Genomic DNA, 14,607 nt, shown 5'->3' with positions numbered 1-14,607 from the left:
ACCTCCGTACGGAGTAAAACTTATACGAGTAGGTTAAATGAGCCCAAAGGTAACGTATTAACTATCTAGGCAATATAGGCTAATACTCGTACCTGGTTAAATAAGTAAGCAGTACGTAAAGTACGGAACAAGCGAAGGCTGCCGAAGATATTGTTCACAAGGCATTATGGAGTCCTCCGTACGGAGTCCAGCAGCCTTGCCAACAGAGAAAACCTTGCTTGATTAGAGCTTAGGACATGATATGCCAGGGAGCTCACGGACTGATTAACATGGCCCCGAACAAAGTCTGCGAAGAACATTTGTGCTAGGCTACACATGTACGATCGGGTCAAGACTCGCGATCCCGAACAAACGATAGCAGATGGCGAACCGGGTTCCAGGACTTCGAGTGCCGAGTGCCCTGAGCTAAAGTAATTAATCGGTGTTTAACTTGCGTGAACTTGGCCTAGCCTAGCCCAGCCCGGATCTGCCTGCTCCGATGGATTGTCTGAGGACCCTTCATCTGGGGACAGGCAAGTAAACTAACTCGATGCCCCATCGTACTTGGCCTTCTCCGTCTCTTCTCTATATTGAAGAATATTAACTGTCCACATTGGTTAATTAGTATTAGGGAGGATTCAGGGGTAGATGTCTCGCTACAATAGTACATAGTACATACCTAGGTATTACTATGTGCCCATACTCGTACGCGGTGTTTTTCAATGGCCTCTCTTGTAGTGAAATTTACGTCGGTTATTGCGGAGGATGGATCCAGATCCGGATACGCTAAATATCGGAAGTATGTGCTCGGTGACCCATGCGGCCTTGCCGGGAGGGCTCGGTAGGCCCATCGACACGAGGCTAACGTTATCCAGAACTAGCCTACAGAATACGGGTACGGAGTAAGCTTATTCGGCCACACTGCTGCACGGTGCCAGAGTACTTTATGGAGTATTTGACTGCGGAACCCAGTTCCAGATTCGCCTTTAGAGGGCATCGGATAAGGCACTATTCTTTGGATCCGGTTCCTTCGAAGTCCAATCCCAGGATCCGGTGTTAAAGCATCACCGGCACTCGCATTGACTGCCAGGTTGGCAGAGTCTGCGCAATAAACTCAGGAGAAAATGGCAAGCATAGATTTTGACTCATGAGGGGCTTTCGAATGAGAATTTTCATGGGCCGAGGATGTTGACTGTTAGACATTCGTAGTCCTCGTTCCAGCCTCATACCCCTGCGCTCAGAGCCCCAGACTAAAAGCCACGTTGCCGGGGTTCAGCCGGGGCTCGGCGTTGATGATAGGTTGGGACAAATTCCAGACACATTGACCCTGAAGAACCAATGTGTAGGGTTCATTGTTGGGTCCATTGCCGAACACTTAGTTCGCACAGACAGCCAATGGAGACGAATAAGAGTCGGCCTTCACCAAGTTTTCATTTACAATGATGGATATTGTCCACTAATGTTAAAGTCAACTCCAGTTCATGACGGCATGACCCCGGTTTCCCGGCTCAGGACTGGAGCAGGGAGCGCAGCGGCTAGCCTTGATGCGAATTAGTGCCCTCTGCCCCTTACCAGAAGATTCAGGTATCTCCGGGCCTACCCCGTACCTGATGACTTTATCAAATCAACATGAATCCCACGATCCTCATAGATTGCAAGCTGGCCGATAGTAGATAAGTACTACTTTCGGTGCCGGTAGGGCCCAGTGGAGCCAACCCTACTGAGGGTGCCTGCAATGGGACAGAATAAAACCGATCTCAATTGAAAACTTGATAAACCAAGGCCGTGCACATTCAAAGCATGAGCCTCTCTCTCTCTACATTCCAAGGTAAAAACCCCAGTGCGCTGTTCGATGAGTTGACGGCTCCGTTGACGCACCAATGCGGATCGCTAAACGATGGTCATGGCCAGGATCATGCATCTCTTAACTACCGATCATTTCGTTCGCTCACTTGTGCCTCGAATGGATCACCATGAAATGGAAGGCCACGGATCGGAGAACAATGGACGTTTACTCGTGAAGCCTCTGCCTAGAGATCTTCGAAATGGTCAGATTGGTGTCTCCGTTCTGGCAGCCATCTCGGTGCTGGCGACCTTTTCACTCGTTTGTTATCTGACATATCGGCTTCTCTTCTGGCGATTGTACCAGAAACAATATCTGGGTCAGAGCCAATACATTATTCTCATTTTCAACCTTCTTTTGGCGGATATTGTGCAATCGATTGGCTTTCTGGTTTGTGCTTACTGGGCTGCGAAAGATGAGATCAGAGCCCACACCGTTGCATGTCACTTGCAGGGAATGTCTCTCCATATTGGTGACCCTGCCAGCGGTCTTTTTATCTTAGCAATTGCTGTCCACACGTTCGCGCTGGTCATATCCGGTAAAAAGCTACCTCACAAGTGGTTTGTGGTGGCTATACTTTCGGTGTGGGTGTTTCTGCTTATACTTCTCGTCATTCCCTTTACGAGACATGGGGGTCATCTTTTTGTACCGGCTGGTGCCTGGGTTAGTGCCCTATTTCTCCTTTCATTGCTTGTCAAATGAATAGTTTCGGAAACTGACGAGTGGTTAGTGCTGGATTGATGAAAAGTTCGAGATTGACCGCCTCTTCATGCACTACCTCTGGATCTTTCTTGCCGAATTCGGTACCCTTGTCCTCTATACCATCATGTTTTTCTACCTTCGACACCGCATTGCTTCCTCGGCCTTACTGGGAAGTCACCATCTGGAGGGACTGAAACGCCTCCGACGGGTAGTCAGCTCCATGATGATTTATCCACTGGCCTATGTGGTGCTTTCTCTGCCGCTAGCAGCCGGTCGAATGGCTTCGGCGCAAGGCAACACGCCTAGCATAACCTACTTCTGTATCAGTGGTGCCCTGATGACCAGCTCCGGATTTGTTGATGTTATCCTCTACACGTTAACACGACGAAATCTCTTCCACGACATGGAACGCAGCAATCGGGATCGCAGCTACCGGCGAGAAGACTATCTTTCAGGACACATTGCCACAGTCACCGCGGCATCACATCGCGAACCTCGCCGCATGAACCCTTTCCGCAGTAGCGCGAAAGGCCGCGATGAATACGGTGACGGTCAAAGCTCAACGGATAACATCGTCCAAAGGGACGTCGAATTAACGCAGATGGGCAAAGTGTACCAGCAGACGACGATCGAAGTTACCCATCATACGTTAGACGCGGGCTGGGAGGGGTCAAATCGACAGCAGGGACCACAGGCACCGAGGTAACCATCTTGATGGCACAATCGCTCGTTTGTTTTGTACATATTTTCCTACTTTCGGATATTTTCTGATGCCTGTTCACGACATTTACCATTCTTGGCCATATGTTACGAAAACCCAGATCAATAATACTCTAATGCTAATGTTTTCATTCACTAAGAACGGACCTTTAGCAGTGACTTTCCACCCTGCCCACAGGTACCTCTAGGCGAGGTATATCTAGGTGGTTTCTTACAACTGCTCTTCTGAACCGGTTGAATATAATGCATCTAGTGCCAGATAAACCCTGCTTCCAGAACTGCCTAACGTCCATCGATTTGCTGCCTGCTTTCAGATGGCCTTCGAGTCAATGTATCACGGATAGCTGGATCTGACACCGGAGAATTTATGACTCTTCAAGGATCTGCCCTCCATTATCTCGATACTCGCTACCTTTCCGTGCTAAAATTTCAGATCTGGGCATTCATCATCTGGATGTCAATAAACCTGGCCCCCGCCCCCTGGCATCAATGCCACAGGAAACCCCATAAACACACTCAGGCCGCCAAAGTGAACTGAATAACATCAGGCCATAATCTTGGAGCAAATGCGTATTAGAATTCTTGAACGCGTCCGAGGAAAAACCGCAACTGCCGTTCGCCGCCATGGCCTCGATTTCCACAACTTCTTCCCTCAGCAAATCACCGAATTCATCAGAAGTCGTATCGAGCTCTGTGTCGGGTTCGACAAGAATCATGGCGTCCTGTTCGCTGAGCTGATTTTCGAGTTGAGTTCGACGTCGCGCGCAGTTCCATGCTCTCTTTTCGGGCTGTCCTTCGTTCTCGTGGGGAACAGAAGCCAAGCTTTTAAGGTCTATGCTATTATATTCGATTTTTCAGGTTCCTCTTTCCTTGCGTTCGATCTGGTTCAGCTCCTGCGGGAGGGGCTCTTCATAATGACGCCACCGCAGCCAGACCCTACATCTTTCAAAAATGGAATAAGTGTAGGTTGCGATCAGTCAAAGACTCGTTACCTGCAAAGCTGTTCTACATGATTAACTGGGCGACCAGCAAGATGGCACTTGCGAAGAGTGTAATATTGTAATTGGATATGAAACGTCTAGTAATTATCGCTCCTGGGGCGCGAGTTTCAAGATATTGTCAAGTGCGTCAAACGCCACTTTCGGTTTCGATTGCGTTATCTTCCACCCCAGTCATTGCGCTCACGATTATCGTAGAAACTGTACTAAATCGGGAAATAGTGGATTTCTTACAATGCCTCGTTGACAGCATCTACAATACAACAAATGAATATCATTTGCCCATCCGGAATGAACCGCGTAGGAGTAAGTAACTGATGTTCTTGTAAACCAACTCAACTGACATAGATAACGGCAGCCGACGTTATGAAAGTTACTGTATCAGGTAAGCGCTTGGACATTCGCCGCTAGGACAAGCCCTAAAACCCAATCAAACGCTTGATTGAAAGCTTCGCAAAGCTTCGCCTGATAACAAGCAAACGCCAACAGACGCAACCTGGTTAGACCCACCTAATCTATGGACGGAACATGCCGCTGTCTAAACTCGAGAGAGGAAAATGGTATCATTCTTTCATCCCTTTCCTTCTGAGATGATCGAACTAACAGCCACATGGTTGCAATTGTGGCCTCTTGGCGCCAGCCAGGGTGATTATTCTCTATTGCTCGCGCCAGTAGAAGGCATCAAGTGCTTCCGGAGAGGACGCATTGTCAATGTAGCGCGAAGCTCGCCATCACGAGCGAGTATTATGCTAGATCTTGGTCGCCACTTCCCGGAAGCCTCCGATAACTGCCCACGATGGAGTATATACTTCGTACACATGGTCCGCATCTTTTATCCGTTGAGATTTTCTCCCAGTCCTTTCACAAATCTGTTGCCATCAGTGGCAGACGTTTAGGCACTCTCCAAGATGGGTAATTACTCGCCGATTGCTGCGAGTACGCAGTGGATGCTCTTTTGACGCACATGCTGATGATCACTCCAGCTGTTAGTTCGGAGTCCAACATCGAGGCACAGAATCAGCTCTCAGCGGCCAAGCTCCCCTCGGCGGATATAAACGCTGTGGAAGCTGGTCACGATGCGACACGAGCGTCATCGAGTGAAAAGTACCCTGAGCCGACGGAGGAGGAATTACAAGTTCTCCGAAAGGTCCCCGAGAGGCTTCCATGGGTATCGTTCTCGCTATGCTTGGTGGAACTCGCAGAGCGAGCTTCTTATTATGGTGCAAAAACTGTTTTCTCCAACTTCATACAATTTCCGCTTCCGAAAGGTCCAGTCTCCGGAACATATCTGGGCGGTTGCCGTTGCTGACGAATGGGTACAGATGGTAATGGAGCTGGTGCTCCGAAACGCGGAACCCAAGATACCGCAGGGGCATTGGGCATGGGCCTTCAGGCTAGTTCTGGCCTTGTCTTGCTCTTCAACTTCCTGGCTTATGTGATTCCAATATTCGGTGGCTGGTGGGCTGATGTTTACGTGGGACGATACAAGGCGATTGTCTGGGGTGTCATTATTTGCGGTGTTGCTCATGTCATCCAGATTGTAGGCGCGATACCGCAAGTACTTCAGCGCGGCACAGCTCATGCAGCGCCCCCTTTCATCTTGAGTCTGTTGATTCTAGCACTTGGAGCAGGCATCTTCAAGCCAAACATTGCGCCAACTGTATTGGATCAGCATCGCCACCAGAAACCCTACACGAAGGTCCTGAAATCGGGAGAGAAAGTAATTGTCGACCCTGAGACAACAGCCAGAAGGACGATGCTCATCTTCTACGCGTTCGTGAATATTGGTGCTTTTTTCATGCTTGCCACGACCTATTCGGAGAAGTACGTGGGATTCTGGTTGTCTTATCTTGAGGCCGGCATCGTCTACTTCCTGCTCCCGATTCTCCTCTTCGCCATATACAAACGGACATACAAGGCGCCTCCGAACGGATCGTCCGATCTAACCAACGCCGTGAAAATCATTTGGACTGCACTCAAGCGAAATAAGTTCCGAGTATGGCGCAAAGGTTTCTGGGACGCTGCCAAGCCCAATGTCCTGGCTACACAAGGGGTGTATGTCGACTGGGATGAGAAACTTGTGGAAGATGTCCGTCGCACAATCGGTAAGCTATGGCCTTCTTTGCCTCTGACCTTTCATTACCCATGCGCTAATATGTCATGCTACAGCTGCGACTGAAGTGTTTGCCTACTTTCCCATCTTTTACTTGAATGACGGCGGCATTGGGTCTGTTTCCACGAATCAAGGAGCATCAATGGTGACAAACGGAGCGCCCAATGATCTGTTGAATAACTTCAACCCTCTGACTATCATTGTGTTCATTCCTTTCCTCACACACGTATTTTATCCGACCCTGGATCGACTGCGGATGGCTCCCGGCAGGATTTATCGCATCGCCATCGGATTCGCCTTGGCGGGAATATCAAGTGTGATCGGCGCCATCATCCAATGGAGAGTGTATAAAACGTCGCCATGTGGTTACTATGCCTCAACCTGTGACGATGTCAGCCCATTGAGCATCTGGTGGCAGATCCCGAACGTCGTCTTGGGTGCTATGGGCGAGTGCTTCGCCAATACGACGGCTTACGAGCTAGCCTACGCTCGATCTCCGCCTTCTATGCGTGGTCTTGTTATGGCTATTTTCCTTTTCATGAATGCTCTTTCCAGCGCACTCGGCGAAATTCTGATTCCTGCCACCAGGGATCCTTACCTTATCTACATCTGGGCTGGACCAGCTGTTGCCATGGCCGTCCAGTTGATTATTTTCCTTTACCGGTTCCGCGGCATGAACAATGACGAGTACATGACTGATCCAAATGACTTCACAAGCAGGGATAGCAGCACTGCGGCTCTGAAACCGGAGAAGCCGTCAGATGCTGAGAAAGCTTGATTTCTTGATGGAACAGAACAACGATGATAACTATTTGTTTTTGTCAAATGAATGTTATAGGCGGATTAGCAGAGGTAATGTCAAAGATAGATATGTCGATAACTTGAGAGGCGACTTACGCCGAGTCCTTGTTGCAGCCTAGAAGTTAAACGTTACTATCATGTTGCCGTAAGACAAGGACCACACAAGTTAGCGTACAGTGCGGCATTTATGGATTGGGCGGATACAATGCTTGGAATCTACCAAGATTGCTGATGGATAACCCTAAGAGCTATCAGTAAGGCAAGATCTTCCTGTTGATCCTCTACACTTCTCCGGACCCACATATATCGATGAGTTTGTTCGGGCTCCAATGTTCCCAAGGAGTCGATCAATTAGCCTATGAAGAGCTACCGGCAAGAAAGCCCAACGGGACAATACCTAACAACTCGCACTCTGTGGCAGTATGGTGTGGATAGTTCTGAGTTTTATGGAATCTCGCCCACTGTATTCTGTGCAAAACTGCAGATAAACCAATTCCTGAGCACTTTATGATCAATTGATCATACGATGGACCTTTCCAAAAATCTGATCATTTCGTTCGGTAAGGTGGAGATGCGGAAGATCAACTCTCTCCACTTGACCACTTCACCCGTTCCCCGTTGGTTTCCATTTCTTCTCTATTTCGAGCTGCTCTTTTAAGTTAGTCAGCAGAGTTTTACAAGTGACATCCAGCCCGCCATTTGCAGTGCTTTGTTGCTCGTCGTCGAGGCGCTGTATTCTCTAGTGTATCCCTATATGATCGCAAATTTCCCACTGTGATTCAATCAAGAGCCTAAAGAATGACTATGTCCCATCTGGTTAAACTGAACACAGCGAATTCTTAGGGAGACAGTGATTACCTCCTGCACTGCTGTCAAATAACGGAACCTATTTGTCCAATGGTGAAAAATCAAACACATCATTATGGCATAGCTGCAGCCAAGGTTATCACACTGCATGGAACACGCAATGAAATCATCGAACTTACTTTACTACTAACTGCCTAAAGACACAAATTTGAAACGAAGCCATCGGCGATGTGCAAGAGATGTGGTCACAGGGAGTACAATAATACAATAACGATGGAGAGAGTACCGAGTACAGAGCTCCTCTATCAATCTGGGAGCTTCGTTGACATGGACATCAATCTCGGATCACAAGTTACTCGTCCCAAGTTCTCTGTAATAACTAGCTTACGATTGGGTACCTAACTTTGCTCCAGGCATTGCCTTCTTCCCCACCTCGCACGGTCTGGGTCAATCCATCACTAGTGCAAAGAGGGCATAGTACGATGCCTGCTTCAGAGAGCACGGGCCTCTCCGGCCCGTGGCGATGCGGGGCAATTTCCGCGGAAGGGGCTTGCGGATTCAGTCTGGGCCACTGGATCGTCACAGCCTGGAGATACTCCATAGACCAACAAGTAACTTAGCTCTTGCTCAAGGTTCAAACGTCATTGTTCTCCGAGCTCTGAAATATTCCATTGACATAGGCTTTAGGGAGGGGGTCTCTGGTTGTCGATCATAAATATCATCCAAAAGAATCTGCTGGCAGGATGTTCATTTTGTTCCTTTCACCACAGGTACAGTTCTTGTTGAAGAGATTACATTCTAGAACTAGAGCAGAGAAAAACTATCTTCGATAGCCCTGTCAAGCTTTGCATTCACAATGAGCATCACTACCGTCCAGTCCAAAGGCCACCTCCGGGGTCTCCCTGTTTACCCCAAGGAGGAACCGTTCACAAACTTGACGGCGTTGGTCACTGGCGCGAATGGCTTGTCCGGATATCACATGGTGCGAATCCTCGCTGACGCGCCAGAGCGGTGGAAGAAGATCTATTGTCTCTCCCGTCGGCCGCCACCACCCCACTTCTTTGAAGACTTGGGAGAAGGTGCATCTCGAGTTGAACATGTCTCGGTTGATTTTCTCTCAGGGCCAACTGAAATTGCGAAGCAATTGAAAGATAAAGTCAAATCTGTGTACGTGCAGTCGGGTTTTGCTTCTTGCTATGACGACTAACGTTCGTAACTCATTTCTACAGCGATCATGTCTTCTTCTTCGCTTACATGCAGCCTCAACAGCAAGGTGAAATTCTTAACATGTGGGCTGATGCTAAAGAGCTGAGCGACATCAACTGTACGATGCAGTTTATCCTACAGGTCAGCGAGTCTCGAAATTGCTGACTGGTCCATAGCCACTCTGCTGAAGAACTTTCTGGGCGCACTCCGTGAGGCTAATTTGAAGCCTAAACGCTTTCTCCTCCAAACCGGGGCGAAGCATTACGGCTTTCACATCGGCCCAGCAACAAATCCTTCGTTTGAGAGCGATCCAAGGGTCGACTTAGAAGACAATTTCTACTACCCGCAGGAAGATGCGCTCTTTGACTACTGCAAGGAGACCGGTGTCCAGTGGAACGTGGTTCGACCATCGTACATTATTGGTGCTGTCTCTCATGGTGCCTTGAATCACATGATAGGTCTGGCTGTCTACGGAGCTGTGCAGGCTCACTTGAAACAACCCCTTGCTTTCCCGGGAGACTACGCTGCCTGGGATCGTGAGTACTGCCAGAGCACGGCTCTGCTTAATGCTCATTTCGAGGAATGGGCTGTTCTCACAGAACAAGCCGCAAATGAAGCATTCAACATCCAGGATGGCACTTCGTTTACTTGGGGCAGACTTTGGCCATACCTGGCCCGCTGGTATGGAACGACATGGACTCCACCTGAAGAAGACCAGTCGAAGTACCGAGCCACGCAGTCGAGACATGTTCGAACGCCTCGAGGGTGAGCCCCTGTTTGCTGTTGTTCTGAATACTTGTTCACTCGTCTAACTCCTTTGGTGTAGATATGGTCCCGTTGGAGTAACTCGCTCGACATTCAGTCTCCTGGAGTGGTCTCGTCGGCCGGAGGTCGAGCAAGCATGGCGTGAGCTCACCACGAAGCACGGGCTGGTTCTTGACATTTTTTCCGAGAAGAACCGCCATGATATCTTTGGAATCACAGATTCTGCCGTTATTGGAGGCTGGCCATTGTCACTAAGTATGCGGAAAGCACGGCGATTGGGATTCTTGGGAACGACCGATTCGTATGAGTCGATGTTCCGAACACTCAAGGATCTCGCGCGTCTGAAGATTGCAGTGCCGCCTGTTGTTTCTGAATATGAGGAGTGACTCGGTAGCAGGACGTTCAGTACTCACTAGTCGTTGGATGGATTATAGGTTTATGTGGATAATAAAACAAAGTACGGAAGTAGTTGCTGGTACAAGTCTCAAATTCACGTACGACTACCTTGTGCGTCCATGACCTGAATTGGACGCTGCGAAAAAGGTCTCCGTAGATATGTCAGTCATTCCGAAGCTCCAGCAACTGATGTTGTTGTGGTTTGGTGTTTATTGTGATTCCATCAATCAGTCATTCCGTGTACCGCCAGCACAATGGTGATACTACGCCGGTTTATCCGGGTCTGTGGAAAATATACCGCTAACCATCATATCTCTTAAGTCAAATTTCCGACCAAACAGCTTATTCAGGAGGTGTCATTTGGGCTGCTGTTATCACAGTCTCTGATATTCCGAGGCTTCCAATCGTCAATGCTGCTGTGCAGGAGCAACTAGCACACCTTGAGTCGACGGCCATCAGTCATGGCCACAGAATTTCATCATCGGCATTGAAACTGGCTAACGCATCTAATTGAATGCCGCCCTCGCCTCATCAGCGTCCTAATATCGTGATGCAGCATGACTTCACGGGTGGCAAATAAGCAAGATCCAGTCCATTGTTTAAGGAGCAGGTCCACGGATGTCAATCTCAAACACGGGGGTCGTCGGAGCCGAGGAGTCCCCCGCTGCGTCGGATGTGATCACCGTCAAAATAGATTCGAGCATTCGAGCAATGACTGTATAGCCGGAGCTTTACATCGACCTGCCAAATTTCAATAGGTTACCGTCCAAATGACGAAGACGTCGACAGAAATCGGCTCAAGAGCTAAGGTGTTAGGCAGTTTGTTTTCACGGCGATGTCGGAAAGACTTACAGACAAATTGTGCCGATTCACTCTGGATAAATGTCGCCGGTAGGTAGAAATTCTTCCGATGTTCCTTCTCTCGGGCTCAGAATGTGAGAAGTCATAGATGGCATCGACGACTAAAAAAAGGGAATCCGACGAGCCCTTTCCTCATTCCAAAATGAACAAACGCATTCATCAGCGCAGTGCGATACCAAAGAATGCGATAGTGGGAAAGGTTAACAATGTAGAATCCCACTTCCGGCAATCCATTCCAGACTCATCGCCAAAGAGACATTGTCATAATGCCACAACTGCCATCAAAATTTGGAACAACAAAGATGCTGGAGGATGACAACATATCAGCACGATGAAGCTAGTTTGCTTCAAGACTGGTATTTCTCGCTTCTGTAAAGAGCGTCACTCTGGAAAATAGTGCCACCCCGCCGGAGAACATGTTGAGCATTCGGAGGCGTCTAGTACTCATACTTCCAGTGCGGTCAACACATTTGAAAGCAGCGGTCCATCCTGGCGTATCCCTTCGATGCACAAGCAAAAGAACCAAGCCCATACTACGCGAGAAATTATTCTTGTGGCATACTGGCCAGCGAGGTACGAGGTAACTTAGCAAACTTGGCCAGTTGGCAGTTGTTCATCGGGCACAGGCTCCGAATTCCCACAATCCGCTTCGGACTTACGGACTAGGCCAAAGACGAACTTGTAAATTGTTAACCTAGTCGTTTGCCCACTGCCCTCATGGTTACCGAAGTCAGTAACCAGCAGCTCTTAATGCCAACTGTCCAATGTCTGTTCACATGGTCTTTACAGGTATCGGCCAAGCTGCCAATAATGTTTCAGCGAGGGAGAGTTTAACTATCGGATCACTGATGTTCGGGTTTATTAGTGCCATAGACCTAATCCTATATGCGATAGAAACATGCTGCGTTGTATTGAGATCGAACAACAAGCACGATGATGGGATCTCTCGCTCGCAACGTAATGGTAGGCCCCCCGAAGGCTAAAATCATTGCCAGGCGTCCCACTGACTGCATGCAGCTCAACTCGCTAAACAAACGCACAGCGTTGAGTAGCAATATCATCAAAGGATGCAGTCACCTTACAAGAGAAACCCGTCGCACCTATGCACGCGCAACGGAATATCTCCAGAACCAAGACCCAGATCTCACCGAGTCGCAGAGAAGCGTTCGCGACGCGATTGCTAAGATCTGCAGCAAATTTCCCGACGAGTACTGGAGAAGAGTGGACGAAAACAAAGTATTTCCCGTGGAGCTCCATCGTGCTCTTGCCAAGGATGGCTGGTTGGGCATTTGCATGCCGAGTGAATATGGCGGGTCAGAATTGGGCATTTCCGAGGCTGCCGTCATGATGCAAACAATATCTGAATCCGGTGGAGGGATGACAGCCGCTTCTTCCGTACACATGAACATTTTTGGCCTTGAGCCCGTCGTGAAGTTTGCGACTGCAGAGCAGAAAAAGCGATGGTTGGAGCCATTGATCGCTGGAAAAGAAAGGGCCTGCTTCGGGGTGACGGAGCCGAACACCGGCCTTGATACTCTGAAATTGCGGTCCACGGCGAGAAAAGAAGGAGATTATTACATTCTCTCCGGCCAAAAGATCTGGATTTCCACAGCACAGCATGCAGAAAAAATTCTCATCCTTGTCCGCACCACGCCGCTTGATCAAGTGCAAAAGCCATCTCTAGGCCTTTCTTTGTTCTACACTGATCTCGACCGCTCTGCGGTACAAGTAACCGAGATTCCCAAGATGGGTCGAGCAGCCGTTGATACGAACACACTCTTCTTTGACAACTGGCGGGTTCCGGCCAGTGACCTGGTTGGAAAAGAAAATGAAGGCTTCAAGATGATCATGCATGGCATGAACGCAGAACGAATCTTGATTGGTGCTGAGGCGCTTGGGCTAGGTTATGCGGCACTGCGCAAAGCAGCAATCTATGCCAATGAGAGGCATGTTTTTGGTCGGCCGATTGGACAGAACCAGGCCATCCAGCATCCACTTGCCGATAGCTGGATGAAGCTTGAGGCTGCCCGCCTGATGACATATCATGCGGCTAAGATGTATGATGGAGGTTATGTGACCGGCGAGTACGCTAATGCGGCTAAATATCTTGCTGCCGAAGCGGCGTTCCAAGCATGTGAACGAGCGGTCATGGCGCATGGGGGGATGGGCTATGCAAAGGAATATCATGTCGAGAGATATTTACGGGAGGTGTTCATTCCACGGATTGCGCCTGTGAGTCGTGAAATGATATGCAACTATATTGCGGAGAGAGTGCTGGGACTACCCAAGTCATATTGAGCTATGACTTCAGCCGAAATTGTGAACAGCTGAAAATATCTATTAACTTAAGTACTAGTTAATTGAGGTGTAGGAGAAATAATCTACCCGCATTTGCACGGCGATGTCAATATGGACTCAGCAGTCATGGGCACTACGCATTTGAGAACACCATTGATCTTCCTTGTAATCATGGAGGATCAGCCAAGAAGAGAAAATTTCACGTTGCCTCCCTAGTTGACCCTCATAGCACCATGCTCACGCTTTATGCGTGTGTTCACAACAACTTAGGAGCTGCGGTGCTTTGTCTCGTCAATCGTCATGACTACCATAACTCGTAGTAGCTATAATGTACCCTGCAGAACGGGTTATTTTGACCAGGAACTTGATTCAAGGAGGAATTCGGTGTATCCTAACTCCTATCAAGAATCCTTCAATCTGTCCCAGCAAATGACATATCACACGCCTGATTGCAACCTGCTGCTTGCCCAAGGATGTTCGTCGCCGCTTCCGGGCGTCGAGGTGCTAGCCATGACTCTCGATTTGTTTTCCCGATGAAACCGACAAGTTCCGGACGTTGAAGATTCTCATCTAAATCACCACAGTTATGCTCCACACTGTGCTTGTAATCCACGATGTGCATCCATGCAATTATGCCTGACATTGAGAGAAGAAATACGAAAAAGATTAGCCACCTTGTGTGTGGCAGGAAGCAAGATCCATGTTGCCCGTAATCCCATGCCCGGCTGTCGGCGAGGACAGATAGGGCATTTGGTAGAATCACGTGGATCTGCCCCATATGCTCAAATTCTCTAGCCAGTCATAATCACAGAATTCAGCACTAGACCATGTTTGTCAGCGCAATTTTGTTCGCAAATCCCCGAAAATTCCTGGAGCTAGTACGGAGCAGGTATGTAAGCTACAAAAACATTGACCAGATTTGTACTCGCACTCATTACTCGTAGCTAGATGAAATTGGAGCCTCCGAAATCCGTTGCTCTCCGATTTTACAGTGGCCGGCCATTGGGATCGGTGTAAGATCATGCCTCATGGAAGAAGTCACTCAAGCCATGTTCGCGATTCCAGTTGTCTGTTCCGACGACTATGAGCTCGAGAAGACCTTTATGAGCAGACGATAG

General features: G+C 48.7%; 4 protein-coding genes across 4 annotated transcripts; all 4 read left to right on the top strand.

The window, feature by feature from the left end:
- Positions 1–2,278: 2,278 nt before the first annotated feature.
- On the top strand, positions 2,279–3,230 carry VTN49DRAFT_746 (uncharacterized protein; the record flags this gene model as incomplete). Its single annotated transcript, XM_069415731.1, has 2 exons — positions 2,279–2,485; positions 2,553–3,230. 2 exons carry the CDS (start codon positions 2,279–2,281, stop codon positions 3,228–3,230), a joined length of 885 nt encoding a protein of 294 aa, XP_069271106.1.
- A 1,920-nt stretch (positions 3,231–5,150) lies between these two features.
- VTN49DRAFT_745 (uncharacterized protein) lies at positions 5,151–7,133 on the top strand (the record flags this gene model as incomplete). The annotated part of the gene is made up of 4 exons (XM_069415720.1): positions 5,151–5,154; positions 5,226–5,510; positions 5,565–6,347; positions 6,412–7,133. 4 exons carry the CDS (start codon positions 5,151–5,153, stop codon positions 7,131–7,133), a joined length of 1,794 nt encoding a protein of 597 aa, XP_069271105.1.
- Positions 7,134–8,819: 1,686 nt separating this feature from the next.
- VTN49DRAFT_744 (uncharacterized protein) lies at positions 8,820–10,320 on the top strand (the record flags this gene model as incomplete). The annotated part of the gene is made up of 4 exons (XM_069415709.1): positions 8,820–9,130; positions 9,193–9,287; positions 9,346–9,934; positions 9,996–10,320. The coding sequence occupies 4 exons, from the start codon at positions 8,820–8,822 to the stop codon at positions 10,318–10,320; spliced, it is 1,320 nt and encodes a 439-aa protein (XP_069271104.1).
- A 1,804-nt stretch (positions 10,321–12,124) lies between these two features.
- On the top strand, positions 12,125–13,489 carry VTN49DRAFT_743 (uncharacterized protein; the record flags this gene model as incomplete). The annotated part of the gene is made up of 2 exons (XM_069415698.1): positions 12,125–12,154; positions 12,209–13,489. 2 exons carry the CDS (start codon positions 12,125–12,127, stop codon positions 13,487–13,489), a joined length of 1,311 nt encoding a protein of 436 aa, XP_069271103.1.
- Positions 13,490–14,607: the final 1,118 nt, after the last annotated feature.

This window comes from Thermomyces lanuginosus (assembly GCF_041956635.1).
Source record: "Thermomyces lanuginosus strain ATCC 200065 unplaced genomic scaffold VTN49scaffold_19, whole genome shotgun sequence".
NCBI classification, from domain to species: domain Eukaryota; kingdom Fungi; phylum Ascomycota; class Eurotiomycetes; order Eurotiales; family Trichocomaceae; genus Thermomyces; species Thermomyces lanuginosus.
This window is presented reverse-complemented; position numbering and strand designations above follow the sequence as displayed.